A 24,351-nucleotide genomic window follows, 5' to 3' on the forward strand; every position below is an offset into this window, starting at 1 on the left:
GAAATATTAGTTATGGCAATAATTGTTTTGGGGTTTTTGCTGACTTGACATGTATACTTCTGTTTCTTTTGAAGCTGATGTGTTTTGAAAGCAGTTTTCAGTGTAGGTTGGATCTTTAAGTTTTTTAAGGTAAATGTACAGAAACAACAGCCAAGATGAATATTGGCTATATAGCTGAGCATGATGAAGTGTCTGAGTGCAAAACTACAATACTTTAATTCCAAAGTTTTTAAATAGAGTTTAGGAAGCAGCTTATTAGCTGTCAGTAAATTTGCAGTTTAAAAACTTAAAATAACGATATGTGGCTGGTACGGCCTAAAATTAGTCCATTTTTAATGGGAGAAATAAAACTTAAATCCAAATATCTATACATTTCCAGAAGCAAATATTCTTCACATAGTGATGCTAATAAAAGTTTAAACAATTATTTTTTGTTTTATCTTTAAGAATGAGATGAATAGATAGGAAGAAACAAAGATTTCTGCATGTTTATTAGCAGTAGATATCTAATGTTGTAGACTAAAAAGAAAAAAAGCTCATTCAGTGATGTGAAAATGAAATCTTACTAGAATTTGGAAAAGGACAAAAACAGTAAAAGAAATATTCCAATACTTGAAATTGGACAGTGTTAGTACATACCATTAGAAAAATAAATTTTATTTTTTCTGCAATTCAGTCAACTAATGCTGGAAAACAAAATACTTTAAATAAGCCTAAAAGGTTGACAAAGTCATTAAATAAAACAAAATGTTGAATAAATAGTTATAGGAAATGTATGCAACTTGTCTGTATGGGTACCTTTAGGTAGTAAGTACACAGTGTTAATATTTTGCTGACAAGAGAAATAGTAACAAGCTTATTTGCAGTAAAGCTTGACATACATGTCAGCATACCATAGAAATGGAGAATGAATAAAAAGGATGAATGTATAGATCAATTTCTACCTTCTTCCTGGAATGATTTTGCTTTTCCCTGTTCTGGTTGTTAGCTGTGCTGTTCTCGTTCTGTATTGACATGCTTATCCCTGGATCTGCCCTTGGATTTTTGTTGCCAAGGTAACACCAGGCTACAGATAGAAACAGATCCAATTCTGAACTCCCAATCAGCCTTTTATTTAGTATTACATTTAAAATGTGTGTCACATATAGCTGTAAGGATTTTATATGTAAGGCTGCTTGCAGACGTGGAGAGAGGGGAAAAAAGGTGCTTTACAGGAAGAAGCAGCATGTTACTTCATAGTTTCATAGTTGTTAGGGGCTGGAAGGGACCATGTCTGTATAAATTGGGTGCTTCAGCAGGGTTTTTTGGTGCTTTTGGCTAAAGCTGATTCAATTAGCTTTTGGCTAAAAGTACTAGGAAAAACCCCACTAAAGCACCTGATCTATACAGATGTTGGGTGAGCTGGCTCCAACTAAGGTGCTTTCTCCTTTAGAGCATGTATGGGGCTTGGCGTGGGGACATGCTGAGTTTAAAGTAAAGCGCTGGGTAGTTTTTATTGTCTTTTTCTTCCCAATGTTTGCAGGTACCCTGAGTTTACAGTTATCAACCTGGAAAAATACCTGGGGTGGATATTGCACCTCAAGCACTGTGAAGGATTCTTGATGGTGAGCCAGAAGGTGGTCCATAGAAAGGACCGGCTTAAGGAGGCCAGGTTTTTTGAGCAAGGGGGGGTGGTTGTGTGAAGCAGTCTTCCAATCTCTGGGCTGAGACCATTGTTAGGCAGCTGTAGCATGCTTTTACTTGTTTCAGTTCTGCTCCATAAAAAAAATGTAAGGAGTAGAAGTGGGTGGGTGAACATGCCGTAGCTGCTGGTAGTGGAAGGATTTAGGTTCTGGCAGTAGGCCCGTCCTGTGGAGAAAAGATTTTCCTCCTTAAGAGGTACTTCCTGAGGAATGGGTTGTGTATTAGAGGCCAAGTTTAGTAATTGGGATACTTTATCAGTTTTCCATGTACAGCAGCACATACTTTGTTCAGTTTTCAGAGAGATGTCCTTAACCTGGATTTCTTAACCAGGAAGTGAAAGTAAGATTGTAAAAGGATGTATATTTTTAAAAAAAAATATATATATATATTATAACTTCTGTAGTTAGGATCAATTACCTATGTGCCTAAAATGTCCTTTAACTCATGTCAGTAAAGCTTAGTTAGCTATTTACAAAATACTTAATAGCATAACACAGAAAATTCCTAACAGTAAGGAATGTAGTGTTATCTGATCCTAATAAAGGTATTTGGCAAGGTGGAAGCAAGTCTTGGTTTAACGTAGTAACCAGACCTTGATTTTGCGTAAAGGAAATCTTTTGTATATTAGGAAGATTGTTAAACGGTTTCAAAAATCATTTACATTTAAAATCCTCGTTACAATTTAATAATATCTACCTCTGTATGCTTATATCTTCTCATGAAGCTGAATACCTATAGAAGAGAAAAGGTTTGAAAGCGCTGAAAATGCTATTAACTAGATTTGTTGAAACTGTGAACAACACGCAGAAATAATTAATGGAAGGGGATTTGTGGTCCTTACAGTAATGGACTGTCTCATTTTGCTATGTAATGTGACTACCAAAATTATAGATTACATTGGTAGCTCAAAGCATAGATTGGCACTGTGAATACTGATTGTGCCTCCCAAAATCCTTGCGAGGGTCATGATGCTATATATTGCTGTACATTGCTCCATATTGTATCGGCACTGATGAAAGGAAAATTGACATTATTGACGATAAGGTTTTTTTGGCTGATGAGCCAGTTACTGTTACCGATAAATGCTGCATGCATGCATGCACGGGCCAGGAATGCAGCCTGGCAGCTTGGAGAGCATCCCACTGGTAAGTCTGTGGGGGGGAAGGGGCATGCAGGCATGGGGGTGCAGATTGAGGCCCCCACAGTGAAGGAGGGAGTGGGGAAGGGTAGGGTCAGGTAGTGTCCAGTTAGAGTGGGATGGAGCCATGAGCAACTCATCTGGAGGTGTGGGGGCGGGGGGGGCAGGCAGTTCCCACCTCGGTGCTCACCCCAGGGGAGGCATGGGGGGCACATGCCTCCTGAGTCTGCGCGCAGGGCAAGGGCGATTCAAGGTCAGGGGTCATGCTTGGGACAGGTGGTGGCACTGGAAGGGAAGTAGGGCAAATTTTGAGGTGGCTGTAGCCCCCTCCCAGCACAGCTGATGCCTGCCCCAATCACAGCCCAGGCCCAGTCCCTGCTGGGAAGAGCCCAGTGCAGCCCCAGCCCCAAGCACGCAGTGGGCAGCCCACCCCCACCCCGCATACAGATCCAGGGGCACATGCCCCCCATGCCTTCCCTGGGGATGCATGCAGTGGCAGAAGTCATCTGCCTGCACTCCCTGAACAAGCTGTGGCTCTGTCCCGCAGCCAGATGCTGCTTTCCAAGCTGCCAGGCTGCATATGGACCAATATAGCTTGTTGTTAATTGGTGATTGGCATTGGGCCAAAAAATCTTTATTGGTGCACCCCTAGTAAATATTATCTGGAGAAAACATAGCCAGTTGATAACAAACGTGCTTCCTCATGGAAAAAGCGAGCGATTGCATAAGGATTCTAAATTTGAAATTTTAAGTCAATGTAATGCTTATAGATGCTGATCCTTAGTTATTAGGATTTGCAGCCTTGTCTGTTGACTTAGTCTCTGGATTAGTAATATTTTTTTCACCAACTTGTGACTTAGTGATGGTCTTGAGCCATGGGTGTTCAACCCCTGGCCTATAGAACAAATCCATCCCACAGCCCTGTATCATCTGGCCCTTGGGGCTCTCCACTGGCCACGAAATATGGCAGTGGGAGAATGGTGGTATTGCTGTCCTGCCACCAAACCTCCAGACCCATGGGGACCCCTGGGCCCTGTGTGCTGCATTGTGCACCTTATCACATTGTGCAGGGCCAGGTGGGAATGGTGTCAGGCCCCGGGGCCCAGTCCAGGCATGTTGGAGGGTGGGAAGGCACCGTGCTGAGTCCCAAGGCCCATCCTGGAGCGCTGGGGTTAGAGGGGCAGTACCAGGCCCCTGGGGACCAATCTCAATGGGAGGGGCAGCTCTGAGCCCCTAGGGACCAATCCTAGTGTGGAGGGCTGGGGGGGGCAGTGCCAGCTCCTTGGAACTCAATTCTGGTACATTGGGACAGGAAGGGGTGGTGTGGGAATGGGTGCTGCTGGGCCCCAGGGCCCAATCCTGGTGAGTCCTGCCCCACTTACTTGGTTTGCAGGCCCAGAAGGTTGAGCACTTCTGATCTAGAGGGAAGTATATATGGAGTGATATTGAACAGTGTTGATGTGTAGAAACCACCCTTAGGGCTGACTAAGTGAGATTTTGGTCTGCTTACTGATGCTCCCAACAAGGATTCTAGTTGTTCTGTAGTGTGCATGGAAGTTCCCTGTGCTAACTGATTTTGCCTTTCTTACAAACCAAGTACTTACCCATTTTTATGGATGTTCAAGCATACACAGGTATATGTGTTTTTTAATGGCTACTTTAATTCTGAATGCAATTTAATGTAATGCTCTTTGGGCACCTATACACATGACAGAGCTCTGTTCTGATGTATGCTAATAATCAGAGGTCAGGAAAACAGATCTTACGATGACAGGCTGAGAGCCATGGGACTCTTTAGCCTGGAAAAGCGTAGGCTCAGGGGTGAGCTGATGGCCACCTATAAGTTTATCAGGGGTGACCACCAGGATCTGGGGGAACGTTTGTTCACCAGAGCGCCCCAAGGGATGACTAGGTCGAATGGTCACAAACTCCTGCAAGACCGTTTCAGGCTGGACATAAGGAAGAATTTCTTTACTGTCCGAGCCCCCAAGGTCTGGAACAGTCTGCCAGCGGAGGTGGTTCAAGCACCTACATTGAACACCTTCAAGAGTAAATTGGATGCTTATCTTGCTGGGATCCTATGACCCCAGCTGACTTCCTGCCCTTTGGGCAGGGGGCTGGACTCGACGATCTCCTGAGGTCCCTTCCAGCCCTGATGTCTATGAAATCTATGAAATAAGCCTGACACCTTGTCCTTGGTGCCAAAAACGTTAAAGGTTAAGATAACAAAAGTTTTGAGGCATAAGGAAATACAGAGGACCCATGCGAGGGGCTGCATGGTTGGGAGTGGAGTAGAAGTGTGAATGCAACTAAATTGTATAAGAAACATGGAGCTGACTAAGCCCAAGGGTGAGAGGGGCAAGACCAATTGTATAGCAAAGAATATACAGGAGACCTCATGCAACAATACTGCATTTGAGTAGGGAGGTGGCTTATAGGTACATGCAGAGTTACAAATAGAAGGATGGAAAATATAGTTGGGGTAGACAATTTGTTAGAAAATGTTAAAGTTCAAGTGACAAAGTTCAAGGCAGAAGAAAATACAGGAGACCCGAGCGAGGGGTTACATAGAGGATGGGGATTGGGGTGGGAATGCAACTAAGTTACATATGGAACGTGCAGCTAACTGAAGCCCAGGGGTAGGAGGGTGGGGGAAAACATGATGTTTATATGGTGAGACATATATCGGGGACCTCACACTGATGCTGCATTGTGTTTGGGAGATGGTTCATAAAAACGCACGCAGTTACAGATACCAGCATGTGGGATACAATTGTGGGGGTAGGGAAGGGTCTGGGATGAACAAAGTCCTCAGAGTTTGCTAGATGTAGCAGTAAGGTGGGAGCGGGGGCCAGTCAAGTGATTCCCCCTGTGTCACTTTCGGTTGTTGGAAGTCGCAGTGAGCCACTATACTGAATACATTTTGATTTCCTCTTCAATCCCACAGTTCAGCTGTCTGTCTTTCCCATTTCCAGTGATTCCTGTTTCTTAACCATCCTTAAATGTTTGGGAAACATGATCAGTTGGGTCCCAAACAGTTCACCCGTAATACTTCCGTTACCCCTTCTCTGCCTGTCGAATTTGAGTAAGTGTGGCCCTGCCCTCCATGAGGGGGAGCAGGGCCAGGTTGCCTTATGCTTCATCTATATATAGATTTTTGGAGGATCTCGGGACTTGTGACAAAAACACCCAGTTACAGTCATGAGTGGGGGAGTGGGAGTGCTGATTAGCACATGGATCTTTTGTGGGGTGTGTCTGGAGTACTGTGCAGTGCTGAACTTAAGTCACCATGACTTGAAATGCTGTTGACTCTGCTTGGGCCCAGCCCAGTGAACTCTGAGGTAAATCATGAACTTTTTATATCATGAATAGTTTGTAGTATGGGTCAGTAGGTGCAAAAGTGCTGCTTAAAAGCGTGTTTATGGATTACGTGTACTAAAATTTGCAGCAGTTTCAAACTAAGTAAATGCATCGGTTCTGGATAAACTTAAGTCAGTCCTTGGGTACCTGTAGTAATTTGCCTATATGGTTAATTGTGTTTATTCAGGGTCATTGTTTCCAAATTTGCTCCTCACTTCTGCGTGGTCTGGGAGAGCAGGGTCTGACAGTAAAGGTGGGGGGAGGGAGAAAAAGTGGGGGGGGCAAAGGGGAATGGGGCTAACTAACTCCCCAGATCTATTTTTCCTGCTGTAACGGGATGGCGAGCAAATTCCAGGCAAACCTCCAATAATTTGATTCTATACTTGTAGAATTATAACAAATTTATAAATTGTCCATATATAGAATCTAATTATTGGCAGGTCATCTTATTCAGGGGTGTCTTATTTGAGTAAATACAGTAGCTTCTATTTCGTATGTGCTTTTTTGTGAGCTTACACAGGCTTTGCAGTAGTAGGATGCATACTCAGTTATTACGTTACAGTATGATGCTGATGAGATACTCTGATATGAAGGGAGACAAGTGACTGTGCAGGATGTATACTAAAAAGGAAGCTGGTTATATCTTTACTACATGTACCTTGCTTTTTTCCCCACATTGACCTTCTATAGTTCACAGTAGTACGTATAGGTCACTGTCTGAAGGTGCAATTGTTTTTGCTGTTTTAAGATGATGATTCGCAGTTTTTCTGAGACTGTTTTACAGACTATAAAAATTAAAAATCTGAGAGGTGGCTGTAGCTTAATTTCATTAATCTGTGGATTAATATTCAGTTAGTCCGTGCAAAGTGGGAAGAGATTTATACCTTCTTTCCACAAATACCTGAACTTGGCTTCATTTGAGAAGGAAATTTTTTTTTTTAGTAGAAGTGTTTTAAGGCTTGGGAAGCAATTCCCTCTTTTATAAATAATAAAAAATATGTTTAAGTAACATTAGTAATTAGGAGTATATTATTCCCAATATTAATTTTGCTACCCCTTTGTATGTTATCTGTGTGCTAGAATTTTTTTGTTAATGGGGAAGAACAAATGTACTTCAGTCAATGCAGAGGGGAAGTAGGTGGTTTGTGTACAATAACATGAACAGAGTAAGATTTTATTTATTTATTTATTTATTTATTTATTCCTGTCTAAATACGGCTCATTCATTCCTCAGATATTTCTGGTTTAGTCTTGTCCTGACTATCTTTGCTTTTTGTAAACAAATAGTAGAGGTGGTCAACAAGAAGTTGTCTTGGGTATCAGAGTGAAGCTCTTATATTTTCAACCAGTAATGTAACTGAGAGGACGGCAGCCACAGGTGCTGCCTTCAGAGGAGTCGGGGGCAGGGGCAGGGTGCAGTGTGTACAAATCCCCCTGCTGCAGCTGGCGGCTGGCCCCTTTGCCCCATGCAGAGCCACTGTCCAGGCTGTGGAGCTGCTCTATTATGCTTCTAGTTCCAACCCAGAGGAACTGTGAAACTTAAAAGAAAAGGGAGCCTTGAATGGTGCATACAGCCTTCCAAACGCTTTTCCAAGTTCCATCCCGGACATGTGGTATACATGTATTTTGGCTTGTTTTTTTTGTTTCTTAATTTGGTACTTGTGGTGTGAATTCCTAATAGTTGGTGTGATATTCATATCCAAATAACTGTAGCATTTGGCACTTTGAGAGCCTTAGTCTTATGCAAACATTACGTCCCAGATGCCCCATAAGTAAGTATATGTGCTATTCCCATTTTATGACTGGAAATGAGTCGGATTAAAGGGGATTGTGGAAAGTTTATAATCTAGTGTGGTGGTGGATAAAAATGGAGGGTGAGGTAGGGAGGAGCTGAAGGAAGGCTATACTGATAATGGTGATTCTGTAGCTTCCAGGCACTTGACCTGCAGACATAATCTTTCCATGTAGCTTTTTGAAATGTAGTAGTCTTATTTCCTGAAATGTGACTTCCCAAAATAGATGAAGGGGTTAGGAAAGGGATGGTGGTTGAAAAGTTCAGGATTCTTTTGAAGAGGGCCCCTTTTATTGCCCATGTTCTGCCATATGGCTCTACTCTACCTGATCATAAAGATATATGAGCCTCTCAGAAGACATTAGAAGAAGCTTAAGCTTTTTGATATTTATAAAAATTTGCTAGACGTGTCTGGCCACTTGAGTTTTGTGTGTGTGTGAAATTTTGATGGATAGATTCACAGTCCCCTTCTTTCTACTATAACTAGGTTAGACAGAATTCGATTTTTATTTTTTTAATAATGTTGACAGATAATATTGATGTTAGTTTTTAATTTCATTTAATTTCAGCTTTTATTGATTTGTAAATTTTCATGATTGTGCAGTTTAATCCCTCATTGTGGCAAACATAACTACTGTAGGACTGTGCCAGCTGAGTGGCAGAGCTGCCATCAGTCCCGGTTCTGCTCGCGTGTAGCTCCCTTGCCCACTGTCGCTGCTTCTTCCTTTGTTCTCAGTCCCATGGGGTTTTTGGGAGTTGCAGGCCAACGTACAGGTAGCACAGTTCTGTAGGACTGCTCCCCCTCTCTTCGCACATTCCCTCATGTGTCATATTTCTTACGCCCCCTTTCTGTAAATTTCAATTATTAACAATGGAAATATTTTTTCATAGGTCTGAATGTAAAGTGAAATCAACATTTATCAAAGTGTACCAATAAAAATTGAATCCTGCCAAGCCTAAATAGAACTTGTAACTTTTGTTTACGCACACATGCTAACAAGAATTTAAGAAACAAAACACCCCTTTGTGAACCTTGCTTTTGGTCCTAACTGGCCAGAAGGGTTGGTTTGTTTTGCTTTGTTTTTTAATAAATGTTTTTGACTAAAGTATAGGTTGTCTGCTCAGCCTTTCTGAATGAAAAAAAAATGATTTTTTTTAATGACTCTTGATTTGTTGTTGTTAGTAGGAAAATGGAAAGCTACCTGAAGTTCTAAGCATTTAAAAGATGTTGAAGTATAATTTTAATATATTCTGCAATATGTTTTTCCAGACTTGAACCAAATACTGACACTTTTCTCTCTCAGTGTATCCAAGATGAAATCCGTGCTCTGGAAAAATCAAAATACATACTGTATTTTGGTTGTCTGATACTGTAGGCTGCCTCTAGGATTCAATGCATCTGCCTGAGAGAACACATCACTCTCTGCGCCATTTACCTTGGACAAGATCTGTACAGGTTTCCCTCACTTTCTGTGGGGTCTGTATGAGCAGACTCACTCTTGTGACCCTTTTTAAATTTGCTATGTGAGAGTTAAATTCACTCTTATGCGATTGATGTAGTGGAAGCTCCAACAGTCAGGTGCTTTGTGCAGCGCATTGTGGGGTGAGGTGCACCAAAATATAGTCTCCTGTGTGGATCTGTGCTTCTTGCTCATTGACTATGACACGTGTTTCTGTAGTTGCCATCTCCATTATGATAGTACCCTGTGCTTGTGTGTACTGTCTGCTGTTGACGAGTACCAAAATTCTCTTGTAAAAGTGGTAGAAATGGATCTGGGGGTCAGTACAATCAAGTCTTGGAACATATCCCTATTTGTTACATCGTTAAGTGGGTTTCCTTTATGCAAATTTGAGTTATGTTTTCAGAAATTGGCACCAAGGCTACGGAACTTGCCATTTCAGAGCTAATTATTGTAAGCATTTTCATGTTCATCTCCCCTGGTTGGGCTTCCTAACTACTGAATTCCAAGAGAGAGGGGGGAAAAAAAAGGAAAGGCTATTTTTCCAACAGGTGGGTAAGAAGGAAGAATTCTTTCTTGGTTTTAATTGTAATGACGTGGGAACAACTAACACAGTGGGAGGGAATGCAATGAATACCCCAGTTGATCTAATGGTTGATGCAATACAGCTAAGTTGGTTGGCAGATTTAAAAATGTATGTCACTCATACATGGCAAGTGTTACAGGATGTGCCAGTGCCAAGATTCTGCTTCATTTACACTCCTGCTTGCTGGATTGATCAGGCTTAATACTCCTCATAACTTAATATTGTTAATTCTCTTCCAGCTCTGCCTATGATAATGTCAACAAAGTTCGAGTAGCTATAAAGAAAATCAGCCCTTTTGAACACCAGACGTATTGCCAGAGAACTCTGAGAGAAATCAAAATTCTGCTGCGTTTCAGGCATGAAAATATTATTGGAATCAATGACATTATCAGAGCTCCAACTATTGAGCAAATGAAAGATGTGTATCCTTTTGAAGGTTTGATTGTTGCACATGATGTGCTTTCTTCTTAATTTTAATTTTCTACTTCTATGTATGTTGAGGTAAAGGTTACTGTGTTGCAGCCAAGTGAAAGGAAGGTTTGGTGATGCTCACTTAAATTGTACAAGACACTGCAAACAAAACTAATGTAAGTAACTACAATACATTGCCTGTTCTGAAGCAGTCCAGAAATAACACCCAAACTTCAGAGCTTCTTGCCAGTGAACTGCTGCTTTGGCTTCTGAGTCTACTTGTTCAGAATGTTTCAGAAAATGTCAAATATTAACGCTGTAAAATACCCAATGTGGCCTTCCATGTGTTATGCAATAGTAAGAGCTCTTCATGTAGTGTGGTTTAAAAGTTGAGTCCATCTTGGGTTTTACTTGAACAGGCCAGCAAAATAGGGTTTTTAGGCTTATTCTATAGAACAAAAGATTCTCCTGTTGTCTAGATCAGGGATCAGTGATATTTGGCTTGAGAAATGATTGGATCCACCCTGCCCTCATAGCATGTGGGATTGGCAGTACTCACCTTGGCCTGGTGTGTCCCACATCTCAGATTAGCTCTGTGTTCCTGATTTTTCCCTCCCACATCCATCTATATCTCTCTCTTGTTCTGTCACCTCCTATAGCAGGCACTGCTTTTGGGCTTACTGATGAATTTGCCCCTCTGTGCTGCAGCTGGGGACTGGAATGGGCAGCATGTGGTAGAGGCAGTGGCATGTGACAGTAGGTGGTATGGGCACTGTGAAGGGGATTGGTGGCCTGCTGTTTGTAAAAGGTTGCCAACTCCTGGTTTAGATAGGTTTTATCTAGTTGCTTTTTCCTAAAACTAATGGCTCTTAAAGTCACAGCTTGACTGCTTTCAGGGGCAAATCTTGTGGGTTGCTTTTTGCTTTTTGAAAAGTGTCTGCAAAAAAGTACCTGTTGTATATGCAAAACTCACCTTCTGCAGGCAGGTAGGCCTGAATAAGATGTGAATAAGGGATTTGTTTTGGTAGTTCAATTGTGCTTTTCACAGGAAACCTTGGCTTAACGTGTATGTTTACTATCAGAAGAAGCCTTATCTAGAGGCCTGACACAGTGGATGCAAAGTGCTTTCTTTTATTCAATAAATGATACAGAAGTAGGTGTTTTGAGTATAGCTAAGACTCCATGTGGATCTGATGGTTCTTCGGGTTTATGTGACTTACGAGGGAAAACCGATTACATGAGGTAATACTGTTTTGATTTGATTGAGTCAGGACATAAAGGGCTGGTTCTCCTCATTGAGTTTATGTAGTTTCATCTCCAAATAGAAACCTCAAGAGCGCAAGGGGAGGTGAGCTGTCAGTTCCTTTTAAAATTGAGATGGTGGAAGGGGGAATTTTCCTGGAAACAAGGAATGTATGGATGCAAAAAGTGTAGTTTGTGTTTTATCTAGAATGACAAATGTAAAGAAGAGGGCAACTCTAGCTCTGGACTTGGATCGTTGGAGAAATCCTGGTTAGAAATCAGACTGCTATAAGCTTGATTTCCTTCGCATCTACTTACCATTGGAAGCAAGCATCATCTTTTCAATAGTTTATTTCCCATTATGCTAAGGAGTCTTCATTTCTTGGCAAGGAAGGTGCAGATTTGATCACATTATAAGCCAAATAAAACAAGCTTCATAGGAAGAAATAGAAGGCTTTCTTGTAATAACCTGAAAGAATTGTATTCAGTTAATCTTGTAAAGGCCTTTGATCATTGAATAAGGTAATCGGAACTGAAACTTCTGAGATCAGAGCATCCAGATTGTTTTATGATTATGAAGAAATGGAGCTTACAAGAAATGGAAACAAATGTTGGGCATTGGCATTATTTTAAAATTTAGACTGTGTAGTTCATTGTACAGTGTTTGGATATCTGTAATGAAGCTAAGGGTTTGTTTTGCTGCCTTACATCTGATGGCTTACAGATACATCGTGCAAGATCTCATGGAGACAGATCTTTACAAGCTTTTAAAGACTCAGCACCTCAGCAACGACCACATTTGTTATTTTCTTTACCAGATTCTGAGAGGGTTAAAATATATCCATTCAGCCAATGTGCTGCATCGTGACCTCAAACCTTCCAACTTGCTGCTTAACACCACTTGTGATCTCAAGGTTGGTTGAAGACTTTTTACAAATTCTACTCCTTTGCACTTTGTGCTATTGTGGAATGCTGTACTTTTCCTGGTAGGATTGCCAAAACTGTTTTCCATTTTGTTTAAAAATGATTTAGTTTGGAATAGCTAAGAACTCCATATGCTGTTAAGTGATATCTCTGTGTTTAATTCATCACAATTTCAAAACCGCAGGGGAGTTTTAATATAAATTATTGTCTACTTCAGGCTGGTCACTTGGAAACAACAGCTGTTTATCGTAAACTAATACTAGACTTAATTTCCACGTGCTAGGTTGTAAAATATTGTCTGTGAATCCCATAGGCTTTCCCTTTTTAATGCATTGATTTTACTTAAAGAGTTGGATCAAAGATTTATTTTATTTTATCTTTAGAATGTGTAATCTCAATAGTTTTGTGGCATTTACACACTGATTAATTTTTTTTTTTCTGGACAGAAAGTATTTGCGACAGCGACTTTTCATTGAAATAGTATAGGACAGGGTGGCCAATATATTGCATAAGTGGCATGGGCAGTTTCTGTGTGGCATGTGGCAGATCAGGGAGGGGACAGACAGCACAGCAGCAGGTAGGGCAGGAAGTAGAGTAGGACATCAGGGAGGGATCGTAGAATAGGGAGCAGAAACCAAAGTAGCAGCTTGGGCAGAGGAAGAATTTCAGCATGGCTCTTGAGGAAGATATTGGGCTGATGTGTGGCATGGCTGCCAAAAAGGTTGGCCTGCACTGCTGTAGGGTAATATAGTATCACAAGTAGTGCTGATGTGAGATTGAAACTGTGTGGAGGCTAATTCTGTTTTTTCTGTGCTAATTTCCTAAGAAGCTATTTCATATCTGAAACTTCCTGAGAAGTTGATTTCTGGTTACCATAGTACTTAATTACAGTTCCTGCTCTTAATCATCCAGTATCTTACAGTGCACAAGGAAGTGACAGGTATATTCACCATGTGTCTAGTACTTTCCTATGCATGCTGTGGGGTTGCAGCTGTTTTGGTTAAAGCAGACTCCATTAAAGGCATAATCTCCTTCAAGAGAAAAGGATGTCCTTCTTTTGGGAGAGCTAGTAGAATTTCAGAAGAATCTGTTTTTATATGTGCTCTTCCAGAATACACGTAAGCACAAGGTGCCATTTTGGCATGGACGAAGGAAGGTTGCCAAAAGAAATTTTGAGAGAGTTGAGGCAAAATTGCAGAATATGACTTTTAGAAGCACTATTTGTTTCCTTCTCTCACTCTCTAGCATTTCCATAGCATGCCTTGTGTGCTCTTTATGCATACAGTTCCAGCTCGACCTGGCTTTGCAATGTCTGTATAGATCAGGCACTTCAGTGAGGTTTTTCAGTGCTTTTATATAAAACTGTCAATTAGCTGTTGGATAAAAGTGCCAAAACCCCACTAAAGTGCCCAACGTGTACAGACACTGGGAGAGCTGTGTCCAACTAATACGCTGCCTCCTTCTGGGCGTGTGCTAGGCTTGATGTGACAGTGCAGGGTGTTTAAAGTAAAAGTACCTGTTAGGCTGGGGGGAGGGGTGTAGTGTCTGCAAGCAGCCATAGAGCCGTAAGGCTGGAAGGGCCCTTTGGAGGTATATTCCAACCCCTTGCTCAAGGTAGGATGATCCCTATCTAAACTATTCTATATAAACCCTTGTCTAACCTTGTGCAGTTTTAATATCAATCCTGTGGCACAGCTACAAGGCATCTTGCCCAAAGATACTAAAAGCATCCTAACCTGCCCAACAGATAGATACAGCAGGAGGATGAGAACCTGTCCGAGTCCTGTCACTGCAAGTGTTGTTAAAATGCACTTTGGAAATCCAAGGAAGAGAGCAGTATTCCCTACCCCCTGAGGAAGGCAAAACTTCCCACAGTCCTACCAGTCTGACCATGGTGTAGAATTCCTTCCCATCCCAAAATGTAGAGATCAGTCTAGCCCTGAGGTGAAGAGCAAGACCCTCTAACCAGGATTTTCTGGGTTTTACTGTCACAAACTCCCCCAAGACTGTTTTAGGCTGGGCATAAGGAAAAACTTTACTGTCTGAGCCCCCAAGGCCTGGAATAGACTCCCTCTAGAGGTGATGCAAGCACCTACTCTGGACTTTTAAAAAATGTTTGGACGCTGTCTTGCTGGGATCCTTTGACTCTAGCTGACTTCTTGCCCCTGGGGCAGAGGGCTGGACTCTGATCTTCCGAGGTCCTTTTCAGCTCTAATGTCTATGAAATTTAGTCCCATGAGGAGCCACTGGCACATCCTTTGAGAATCCCCAACCTTGGCTGCAGCCAGCACTCAGCAATTCTGAAAAAGGGATTGCTTTGTACTGCCTCACACTTAAACTGCGACACCAGGAAGAAAAGCAGCTATTAGCAGTATCATACGTTCAGACTGGAGCACAAGAAACATGATCTTGGGCATGAGTGTTGGAACTTGGCTCCTGATGCTGGTCTGGTCCATATTTGTCTGCATATATGTATAAATATAGTCAATGTTAGAGACAAATATAAAATGAAGCTCACTATGCAACAGAACAGACTTGCATCCAAAGTCACACCTTTCCAGAGGAAGAGTTTCTTTTACGACTGGTGTTGGCAACCAATGGCTTGTAGGCTGGATCTGGTACATGGAGGGCTGGTCACGTGTTGGGGGATTGGTGATATGAAGTTGTGCTGTGCTGCTTGGCCCCTCCACAATGTTACTCTCTACTTGTATGTAGTAATGAAAAGAAACAGATTAGTTTTGGTGATTTTTCTTTTGGGACTAGAGCTCTAAGGTTATCATTAGTCTTCCACCTGTTATCATTAGTCTTCTTACCTGCTGCCCACAACTTTGATCTCCTGCAAAAAAGTTAAATATAACTGTAAGCACTATGAAAAATGAAAATTACTGCTGCGAATTATGTGGAGGGTACTTCTGGGTGAAATGCAGATGCTAGAGCAGTTAAGATTTCTTCAGGTAATGATAGCAAAATAACTTCAGTGAGGTCATAAACATGATTCAACTCATGCCAGATACTTTCATAGATACTTAACCTGTCCGTTTTCCCTTGGAGGAAGGAAGAAGCATGGTTTTCGGTAAATCCCCAAGTCAAGCCAAGCAATGTACTCAAGCCCTGTCTTGGCACTAATTTATCTTGTTAAAATATGGGAAGAGAACTTTGAAAAGCAACATAATTCAAAATGCTGGAAGAACTTGGTGTTTGAGAGGTGTTTGATTATATTGGATGGACTTACCTGAGCTTTTTTCTCTATTGAAAATATCTTTGCTTACAGTTTGTTCAAGGATTTTACTAATTACTTTTGGTTAGTGAAAGACATTGAGTTGCTCCAGCCATTGTTTCCTATTACTAGAAATTTAACTTTTATGTGAAAGATTCCTTTCTATTTTCATTGCTAGGAGCTAGAGGGCTGCCTTCTATTGTGCTGTGAGGCATTTTTCTAACTGGCTTGTAAATAATATGTGCATGTTCCTCTTACTCTTTTGTTTGCTTTAGAACTTCACCAGGTTTTGAAAAGCAACTGACATAATCCTAAAAAAAAAAAGTGATTTAGAGCAAGACATTTACAAAGCAAAGTTTTTAAGAATCAGCCTACAGCAGTAGCTGTAAGCCAAATGAAGGCTAGACGAAATATCAGGACGTCGACCCTTCCTTCATTTAATGTCGGTGGCTGCCGGTCAGTTCCCCTTGACTGTGAAGGACTTGCTGCCACACCCAGTCTCTTTTGGGACAAAGCTTGGTTGTGTGCTTTTCTTTTTACTTTTGACCATGAAACTTAAGCAGAGCATCACACTGAAGAGTTCTGCCTGTCTTGGTGTGCCAGGCTCTAAGCCTTTTCCTTCGTATGAAGACCCCAGATCAATGCGTGCTGGGAGGAGTCTGCCATTCAGCATCCTGAATGCAGTTGATTCTTCTAATCTTCCCCCAGGCCTCGCTTGCCTGTATCTCCTATCTTGTTCTTTTTCCTTCAGGACCTCCTAACTGACTTACAAAGCAGAAAGGTCTACCCAGGGCTTTGCAGTCAAGATCTGATCTGAAGTCCTTTTCTCTTCGTGCCATATTCATGAAAGTAATTAGTTCGGCAGCATGTAAGGGTCTTGCTGTCACCTCAAAGACTGTATTTTTTTTCTAAAGAGCCAATGCATTTGTACTTCCCACAGACGCGCGTCCTCCTCTGCTGCTTGGTATGCTTTGCACCAGGCCTGCATTTGCTTTTCCTTCTTTCTTTCTGAGCTCTCAGCTCGCTAACTTCCTCTTTTATCCTGTGCTTCATTCTGTCCACTGAGTCCTGGAGATGTGCCAACTCTTATTTTTGATTGAGTTTCCTTTCCTCACTCAAGGAAACTCTCTCCCCTTTTCTTACTTCTAGCAGAACATAGAACTTTCCTGATCTAAGATACTGATGCTGTGGACAGTCTCTTAGTGTTTGGCTTTATTCTGGCCTTTCTAGGATTGCTGCAAACTCTCTTTGTTGCCTCTCTACCTGGGGAAAAATCTCCCTTGTTTCCAGGTTTTTCCATAACTGCTTCTTAGGACAACAGTAGTGAGAAAAGCTGTGTCAGGGGTTTTGAACCTTTATTAAGCAGTGTACACTTCCTCCTTTTTTTTTTTAAATAAAAGTTGAAAACCCCTGACAGGGGAGGGAGGGGCGGGGTAGCACCAGCTGGATGCGGAGCAGGGGGGAGCTTGCATGCCACAGCAACATGGGGTGGTGAATAGCAGCGGCTGCTGCGTGGCATCCTCTCCCTCTGTGTCCAGCCAGCCAGGTGGCACCTGTGCAGCCTGTAGAGGGGAGCCACTGACCTCGCACTACCCCCCCCCCCCCCCCGCCTTATCCTGGGAGGCAGCAGCATGAGGTGGTGGGTGGCAGTGATCTGTCCCTGCTCCCCCACACATACCCCGTAGCCCCTTTCCAGGTACCTACAGTTGACGACCCCTGTCTTACGTAATGGAATTTGCTGCAGACTCGCAGTTATGGAGGATGTTGCCGATGGATATTAAGCACTAGTTTGCCTGTTTAAGGCAGCCAGTCATGCTGAGTGTTTTGGGTTGTTGTGTTCTTCAGTGTGAACCAGTGCAGAAATCCAAACAGCTCTTTGGACCATGGTGGTTACCTGAAGAAGCTGCCTTGCTGCAACTTCTGCTAAACAGAATTGCTTGCTGGGTTTTGCAGTAGCTTTTCTCTCAGTTAGGTCTGTTCATGGCTGATCCGAATCCCTTTGGCACTGAAAGGGGCAATCTGCCCTGCTACAATGAGGCCCCAGAATTTGTTGATAAGATTGTTTGTATCTTTTACTGCAGGATATGAAGTAAAGAATTTCCACTTCCTTTTTTTTCATTACTAAGCTTAGAGAGAGAGATTTCTCTTTTGTAATGCAGGAAAATACTTCCTAATGGTCTTTAAACTACATGTTCACCATCTTGACTGTCTCTAAGAATAAATATTCTGTTGAAAGCCATGGTTTCCTGTAATGGAGACACTTCAGAGATAAACATCTTTGTTGAGTTGGGTCATTTTCATAAACTTTTCGTCATGTAGTAAGACTTTACTTCTGTGTGGTTGCATCCTGAATCATGTAACCAGCCAGCCTTTTTGCCCATTGGGATGGTGGATATTAGCAGCTATCTAGTTTCCATGAGCACTATATTTCTTTAAAGCTCTCAATTGTCTTCCCTTCCTCCTTGTAAGAATGTAGATGTGGTTTCTTCATCTCTACTTTTCCCTTCCTCCAGAAAGCAGGGAAAACGAGCAACAGTACTTTAAACAAGACAGAGGCTGCTCCAGTCAGATAAGGACTTTCAGTCCCTTAAGGAGTTAGATCTCTGCTTTCTACCACCAGAGATCTCCTCTTTTCTTTTGAACTCACCTAATCTATATATGAACCGCTTACCTTTATCTTAAAAATGATATATGAGCTTCGCAGCAGGATTTTTCACTCTTCCTCTCATGCTCTTAGCAACCTTTATTTTTCCGAGTCTACCATTTTTCTCATGATTAGGTAGAATATTTCTGCTACACTTACTCTGTAGAGCAATGACTTCCACAAAAAGTGCTGGAAGTAGCAGTAACTTCAGATCAATGATGATTCTTTTGTTGGCAGTGTTGGCTCCCTTTTGTTTTGTAGGGGGGGTTATGAAGTCAGAACAGTGAGTCCTGTCTTGTTTTACAACAGGGTATTCCATTGAATTAAATTTTGTAGTTGGCTGGCTTTAGCTGTATTAAGTGTGGAGCAGACGGACCACAGAAAACTATTAAGAAAAAGAAGTGTTTGCTAAGATCCAAATTTTCCATCTTACACTAGAGTGGGGAAGAAGAATAGGCTTATAGCAAAAATTGAGAAACTAGTCAAATAGCTTCTGGGTTTTTCTAGGACAGAACTGTAGTTTGAGCAAGTATGTTCACCCAGTGTGGCTTTGTTTTTTCTCATTTGCAAAATGGGGATAGCCTGTTTTATGGAGATGGTCTGATACTTAACTCATTGCTTAGAACCTACTTTGAAATATTTGGATGGCAGGCAGTATGAAAGCAATTGCTTTGTTCAGATCAGGGTTAGTAATTTTTTTTTTTAATTGACACTTTTTTTCTTCTAGAGATGTGAACAAATTTTACTGTAAAATGGGTGTTGCATGGCTTGCAGTCTTGCAGTAGTTTGTGGAACAGGTATCTTACTCATCAGCTAATGTTACTTATACCGGGATGTTGTATTTCTAATGCTGACTTTTTTTTCAAAACTTTAATATTAGATTTGTGACTTTGGACTGGCTCGTGTTGCAGACCCAGATCATGACCATACAGGATTCCTGACAGAATATGTAGCCACTCGTTGGTACAGAGCACCTGAAATCATGTTGAATTCTAAGGTAAGTACCATAGAAGGGCCAACAAGAAAGATAATGTTTTATGTGCTATTGAGAAACTTCCTAAACCTGCTAGAACCAGTAAAAGGTTTGTTGCGTGTATGTGTGGAGGGTGTTAAGTAGAGGAGATCTGATTTTGCTCATCAGTGCTGGTGGGGGAACAAGTTTGTCTGTACTGATGCTTTCAGTACTGTTTCATAAATTAAATTCTTCTGTGCAGTTCTAGGATCCTTTGCTGCTTGCACAATTTTGCCCCTACTTCTCTCCTTCTTTAATACTGATAGGCGACATGAAGATTCCTCAGTGCTTGCCTTGCTAATGGTTATTAAGGTTTTGTAATGTTTCTTATACCTGGTCTTCCATAGCCCTCTTACTAGAACTTTATCTCCACGTATTATTCTATCATTGATCAAAAACTCATTTCCATTTCTTTATTGCTGGAGTAGTTAGATTCCTTACTCACTTCTTAGTAAATGCTTAGATTTTGTATCCATATAAAATGGCCCCTATAAGGATCTTTACAGATCTAAAGTTTAGTCTCAGGAGTTGTTTTAATGGCAACAATTTTTAATGTGAAAAATTAGCAAGTATTCCTTTTCTGTATAGGTCTTTTAATTTTCTCTCTTACCAGGCTGCATTGGGTTGGGTTTGGTTTGATTGTGTTTTGTTTGTTTTAATTAATGCTTCTAGTAAAATGCCTAACTTTTACAAGCCTACTTGTCACCGTACCAGATTCGAAGATATTTGCATTAGCTAAACTGTATATTAGTTCATTTTCAGTGATCTGAAGTCTTTTTTTTCTTTATATTTCAACTCTCCAGCTACTGTCTGTACCAAACTATCAGCATATCCAAAAAACTGGTGCAGGCCTTTTAAATTTCTCTGTCCTGAAAATCTTGCAACTACTCTGCGATCTCTTTCCATAGCCACATTCAACAATAAAAGGGTATAGTAGATTTCCTTGCTTTCATTCCTCTTACTCAGGTCAGACTTTTTGCTCCCTGTTCAAGCCTCTACTGTTTAAACAGACGCAAGGATAGCAGTGGATATAATCTTCCTGGACTTCCGGAAGGCTTTTGACACTCTCTCACCCTGTTCTCATTAAGAAACTGGGGGGCTGTGGTGCAGACACCCACACAGTCAAATGGGTCGCCAACTGGCTGGAGGGCTGCACCCAGAGGGTGGTAGTGGATGGGTCCTCCTCAACCTGGAGGGATGTGGGCAGTGGGGTTCCGCAGGGCTCGGTCCTCAGGCCTGCACTCTTCAACATCTTCATCAGCGATTTGGATGAGGGGGTAAAAAGCACCCTGTTCAAATTTGCTGATGACACTAAGATGTGGGGGGACATGGGTACATTGGAAGGATGCAACAGGCTACAGTCAGACCTCAACAGGTTACAAGGGTGGGCGGACGAGAATAGGATGGGTTTCAACACAGACAAGTGCAAGGTGATGCACCTTGGGAGGAACAACCGGCACCATACCTACAGGTTGGGGAACTCCCCTCTTATCAGCACGGAGGCGGAAAGGGATCTGGGGGTCATCATTGACTCCAAGATGAACATGGGCCGGCAGTGTGGAGAGGCAGTCAGGAAGGCCAACCGCACCTTGTCATGCATCCACAGATGCATCTCGAGCAGGTCCAAAGAGGTGATCCTCCCCCTCTATGCGGCACTGGTCAGGCCGCAGCTGGAGTATTGCATCCAGTTCTGGGTGCCACACTTCAAGAGGGATGTGGACAACATGGAGAGGGTCCAGAGGAGGCCACTCGTATGATCAGGGGATAACAGGGCAGGCCCTATGAGGACAGGCTGCGGGACCTGAACCTGTACAGCCTCCAAAAGAGAAGGCTGAGGGGGGATCTTGTGGGGGGATCTTGTGGCCTGTTATAAACTAGTCAGGGGGGACCAGCAGGCATTGGGGAAGTCACTGTTTCCCCGAGCACTGCCAGGAGTGACCAGGAATAACGGTCACAAGCTGGCAGAGGGTAAATTTAGGTTAGATATCAGGAGGCGCTACTTCACAGTCAGGGCGGCTAGGGTCTGGAACCAGCTTCCAAGAGAAGTGGTGCAGGCTCCTACCCTGAGGGTGTTTAAGAGGAGGTTAGATGAACATCTTACTGGGGTCATTTGACGCCAGTATTCTTTCCTGCCATGGCAGGGGGTCGGACTAGATGATCTGCTCAGGTCCCTTCCGACCCTACAAACTATGAAACAGGAATCCACATAGTTGAACCATCCAAACAGCCCAGGCAGGAATCACGGATTCTTTCATTACAGCCAAAGCTCTTTTAAAAAAAAAATAAAAAAAAAAAATCCCATAATGTATTTGATTATATACCTATCTTTCATAAGTAGCTGACTAATTGAAAATTTGGCCCACAGTAGACCTGGGGGGTTTTTTTCCTACAAACTTGGTAAGACTTTCATGAAAATGGGCCCTAAAATTAGACAGCTTGCAAAAAGGCGTTTGCAGTTATTCATCTGAGCTAGCAGCATTTAAAATTAAAGAGGGGAGAATGCCTGTGGAACAGTAAACACTGCATAAATTTTTCTTCCTTCAAAGTAAAGCAGCATTTCGAAAATGTGATGCTTGATGAGTGTGTCTTGATGTGCACGTAAGATAGAACAGTTTGAATGTGCCTTGTTCTTGCTTTGGGTTATCCTAGTGCCCTATCTTTCCAGCACTTGCGTAGCTGAATATACAAGACCTGTTATTGCATTAGTTATACAATGGAATACATTTTTTAATGCGGGTAATTGTTTTATTTTGTCATTCCCTCCCAGGGTTATACCAAGTCTATTGATATCTGGTCTGTAGGTTGTATTCTGGCAGAGATGCTCTCTAACAGACCCATCTTCCCGGGAAAACACTACCTTGACCAGTTGAACCATATCCTTGGTAAGCTTTTATAAAATATAATTTTGATATGCTATATTTTATTGTTTTATTGCATACCACAGAGACCCCCCCCAGATAAGTCACATGCCTTGTTTTGAAAAGGCAGAATGCAGAAGAAAAGATTTTTCTTAGTCCTAGCTGAATCCTGACTATAAGAGATTTTGACTGCACGGCTGAATTCTAACTTTTTCTGCTAAACCAAAGTTACAGTTTTAATTCTCTCTTACAGCCCCAGTTGAATTGGCAGCAGATTTTGGCTACTCAACTCTAGATTTCACTCCAATCCTCCCTCTCTGGGGCCAGGAAAAAGAATTGGAGCACCACCAACCATTGCAGCTTCCCCAAGCTTCTATTTTAGTGTAGAATCAGCTTTCTGACTTAAGACAGCACCCTGACTTTGGAGGGCTAATTGTTTTTGAGGGGGTGGGGGAAAGGGGAAAAGGTGTATATGTTAATGCAAGTAAATATAGCTTATGAATGAAGGAAAAAATATTTCCACGGTTGTTTCTGTCATTGGGAACTTCGTACCCACTACACGCACAGTACCAGTCTTAGCCACCCTTTTATCTTCTTTTCCTATGGTTACCACCTATGGTACTTTCTTTCACGCTATGCTATATATCTTTCTGAACTAATCAGTGAGACGACTTCTGCCTTCTAAATAGTTCTACCATGATGTTGATAAGAAATCTTCAGCTTCATTTGAGGCAGCTGAGGACAGCTTATGCTTATTTTTAGAACAAGGTCCTTCTAACTGCTTTGGAGCTATGAAGTTCTGAAAATAACCAGCCTATGTAAACTTATACTTTTTTACTGATATCCTTGTCTCTTCTCTTCTTTTTCTATTGTTTGCTGCTTGTGTAGATGAAACAATGAGACTTCTAGCCTAACAATAAATGTGACAGTGTCCAGAAGGCCCCAAAACTTCATACAATAAGGACACTCTACTAGATAAGCAGTCCAAGGCCCTTTTTCACAATTAAGTAATTTTACCTGAGGGAGGTAGATGGGGTCTCTCATTTAGTTGTGGTACTTTATGGGATTCTGAAGGGGGTGAGATTTTTTTTTTTTTTTTTTAAATCAAATGTGGGTCATCAGAGATTTTGCAATAACTGTTGCTGGGTACTTTCTTCAAAACAGATTAGAAGTCTTTGATATTAAATAGTCTGTATGTGGTTGCGGTGGAACTTGGTCAGCAGTTTTTGTCAAAGCTCTTTATATCAAATTACTTTTTATAAGGCTTTCCTAAAAAAATAAACTAGTTCATTTTTATTAAATTAAAAGTCAGAACCCTTTAATGTCCTAAGTTTTGTTTGTTTGTTTTAGTACTTTGCATCTTATCTCAGGTATGCAGTGTGGCTGTTTTGTCCTTCACACTGAAATAAAGGTCTGTTTTTCTTCTGTCTTTCCTTAGGCATACTCGGATCCCCTTCTCAAGAAGACTTGAATTGTATTATCAATTTAAAGGCCAGAAACTACTTGCTTTCTCTTCCGCACAAGAATAAGGTACCATGGAACAGGCTGTTTCCAAATGCTGACCCCAAAGGTACATTTTTATTATAATGTTATGTTACCCTTGTACGAAATCTGTAAGGATAAAAATGGCACAAAGCAAGTAAGAGCGGGACTTTCAGGTTATGTATAAACAGTTACTATTAAAGATAATGGGAACTAGGCATCCAGATCCCCTTTAAACCAGCTTGAAAGATTTCATCTTAAAACTGTAGGTCAGTGTGACACAGTTGCTCTTAATTGTGCCTCCTTTTAAAATCATGGGTTGACACATTGTTTCCCTGTGTCCTGCCCCAGCTAGGCAACCTCTGCCCGCCCCCATACTTACTGACAGGATGCTGCTCTCCAAGCTGCCGGGCTGCATATCTGCTGTCAGATCAGTATCTGCTGATATGACTAGTTAATTGGCCATTGGTATCGGCCAAAAAAATCTTTATTGGTGCACCTCTAGCTCTCACAGGAAGGTTTACAAGACTAGCAAAAAACAC

General features: G+C 41.8%; 1 protein-coding gene across 1 annotated transcript in view; it reads left to right on the forward strand.

Annotated features, from left to right (window-relative positions):
• MAPK1 (mitogen-activated protein kinase 1) overlaps positions 1–24,351 on the forward strand; it is a 55,990-nt gene that overhangs the window by 11,609 nt on the left and 20,030 nt on the right. Inside the window, exons 2-6 of the mRNA XM_090062192.1 lie at positions 10,259–10,441; positions 12,397–12,586; positions 19,338–19,454; positions 22,237–22,351; positions 23,766–23,897. Of these exons, the coding sequence (XP_089918318.1) occupies positions 10,259–10,441; positions 12,397–12,586; positions 19,338–19,454; positions 22,237–22,351; positions 23,766–23,897 (737 nt within the window). The remainder of the gene's footprint in view (positions 1–10,258; positions 10,442–12,396; positions 12,587–19,337; positions 19,455–22,236; positions 22,352–23,765; positions 23,898–24,351) is intronic.

The sequence above is a fragment of the Crocodylus siamensis genome, chromosome 9 (assembly GCF_052110815.1).
Source record: "Crocodylus siamensis isolate JL-2025a chromosome 9, ASM5211081v1, whole genome shotgun sequence".
NCBI classification, from domain to species: domain Eukaryota; kingdom Metazoa; phylum Chordata; order Crocodylia; family Crocodylidae; genus Crocodylus; species Crocodylus siamensis.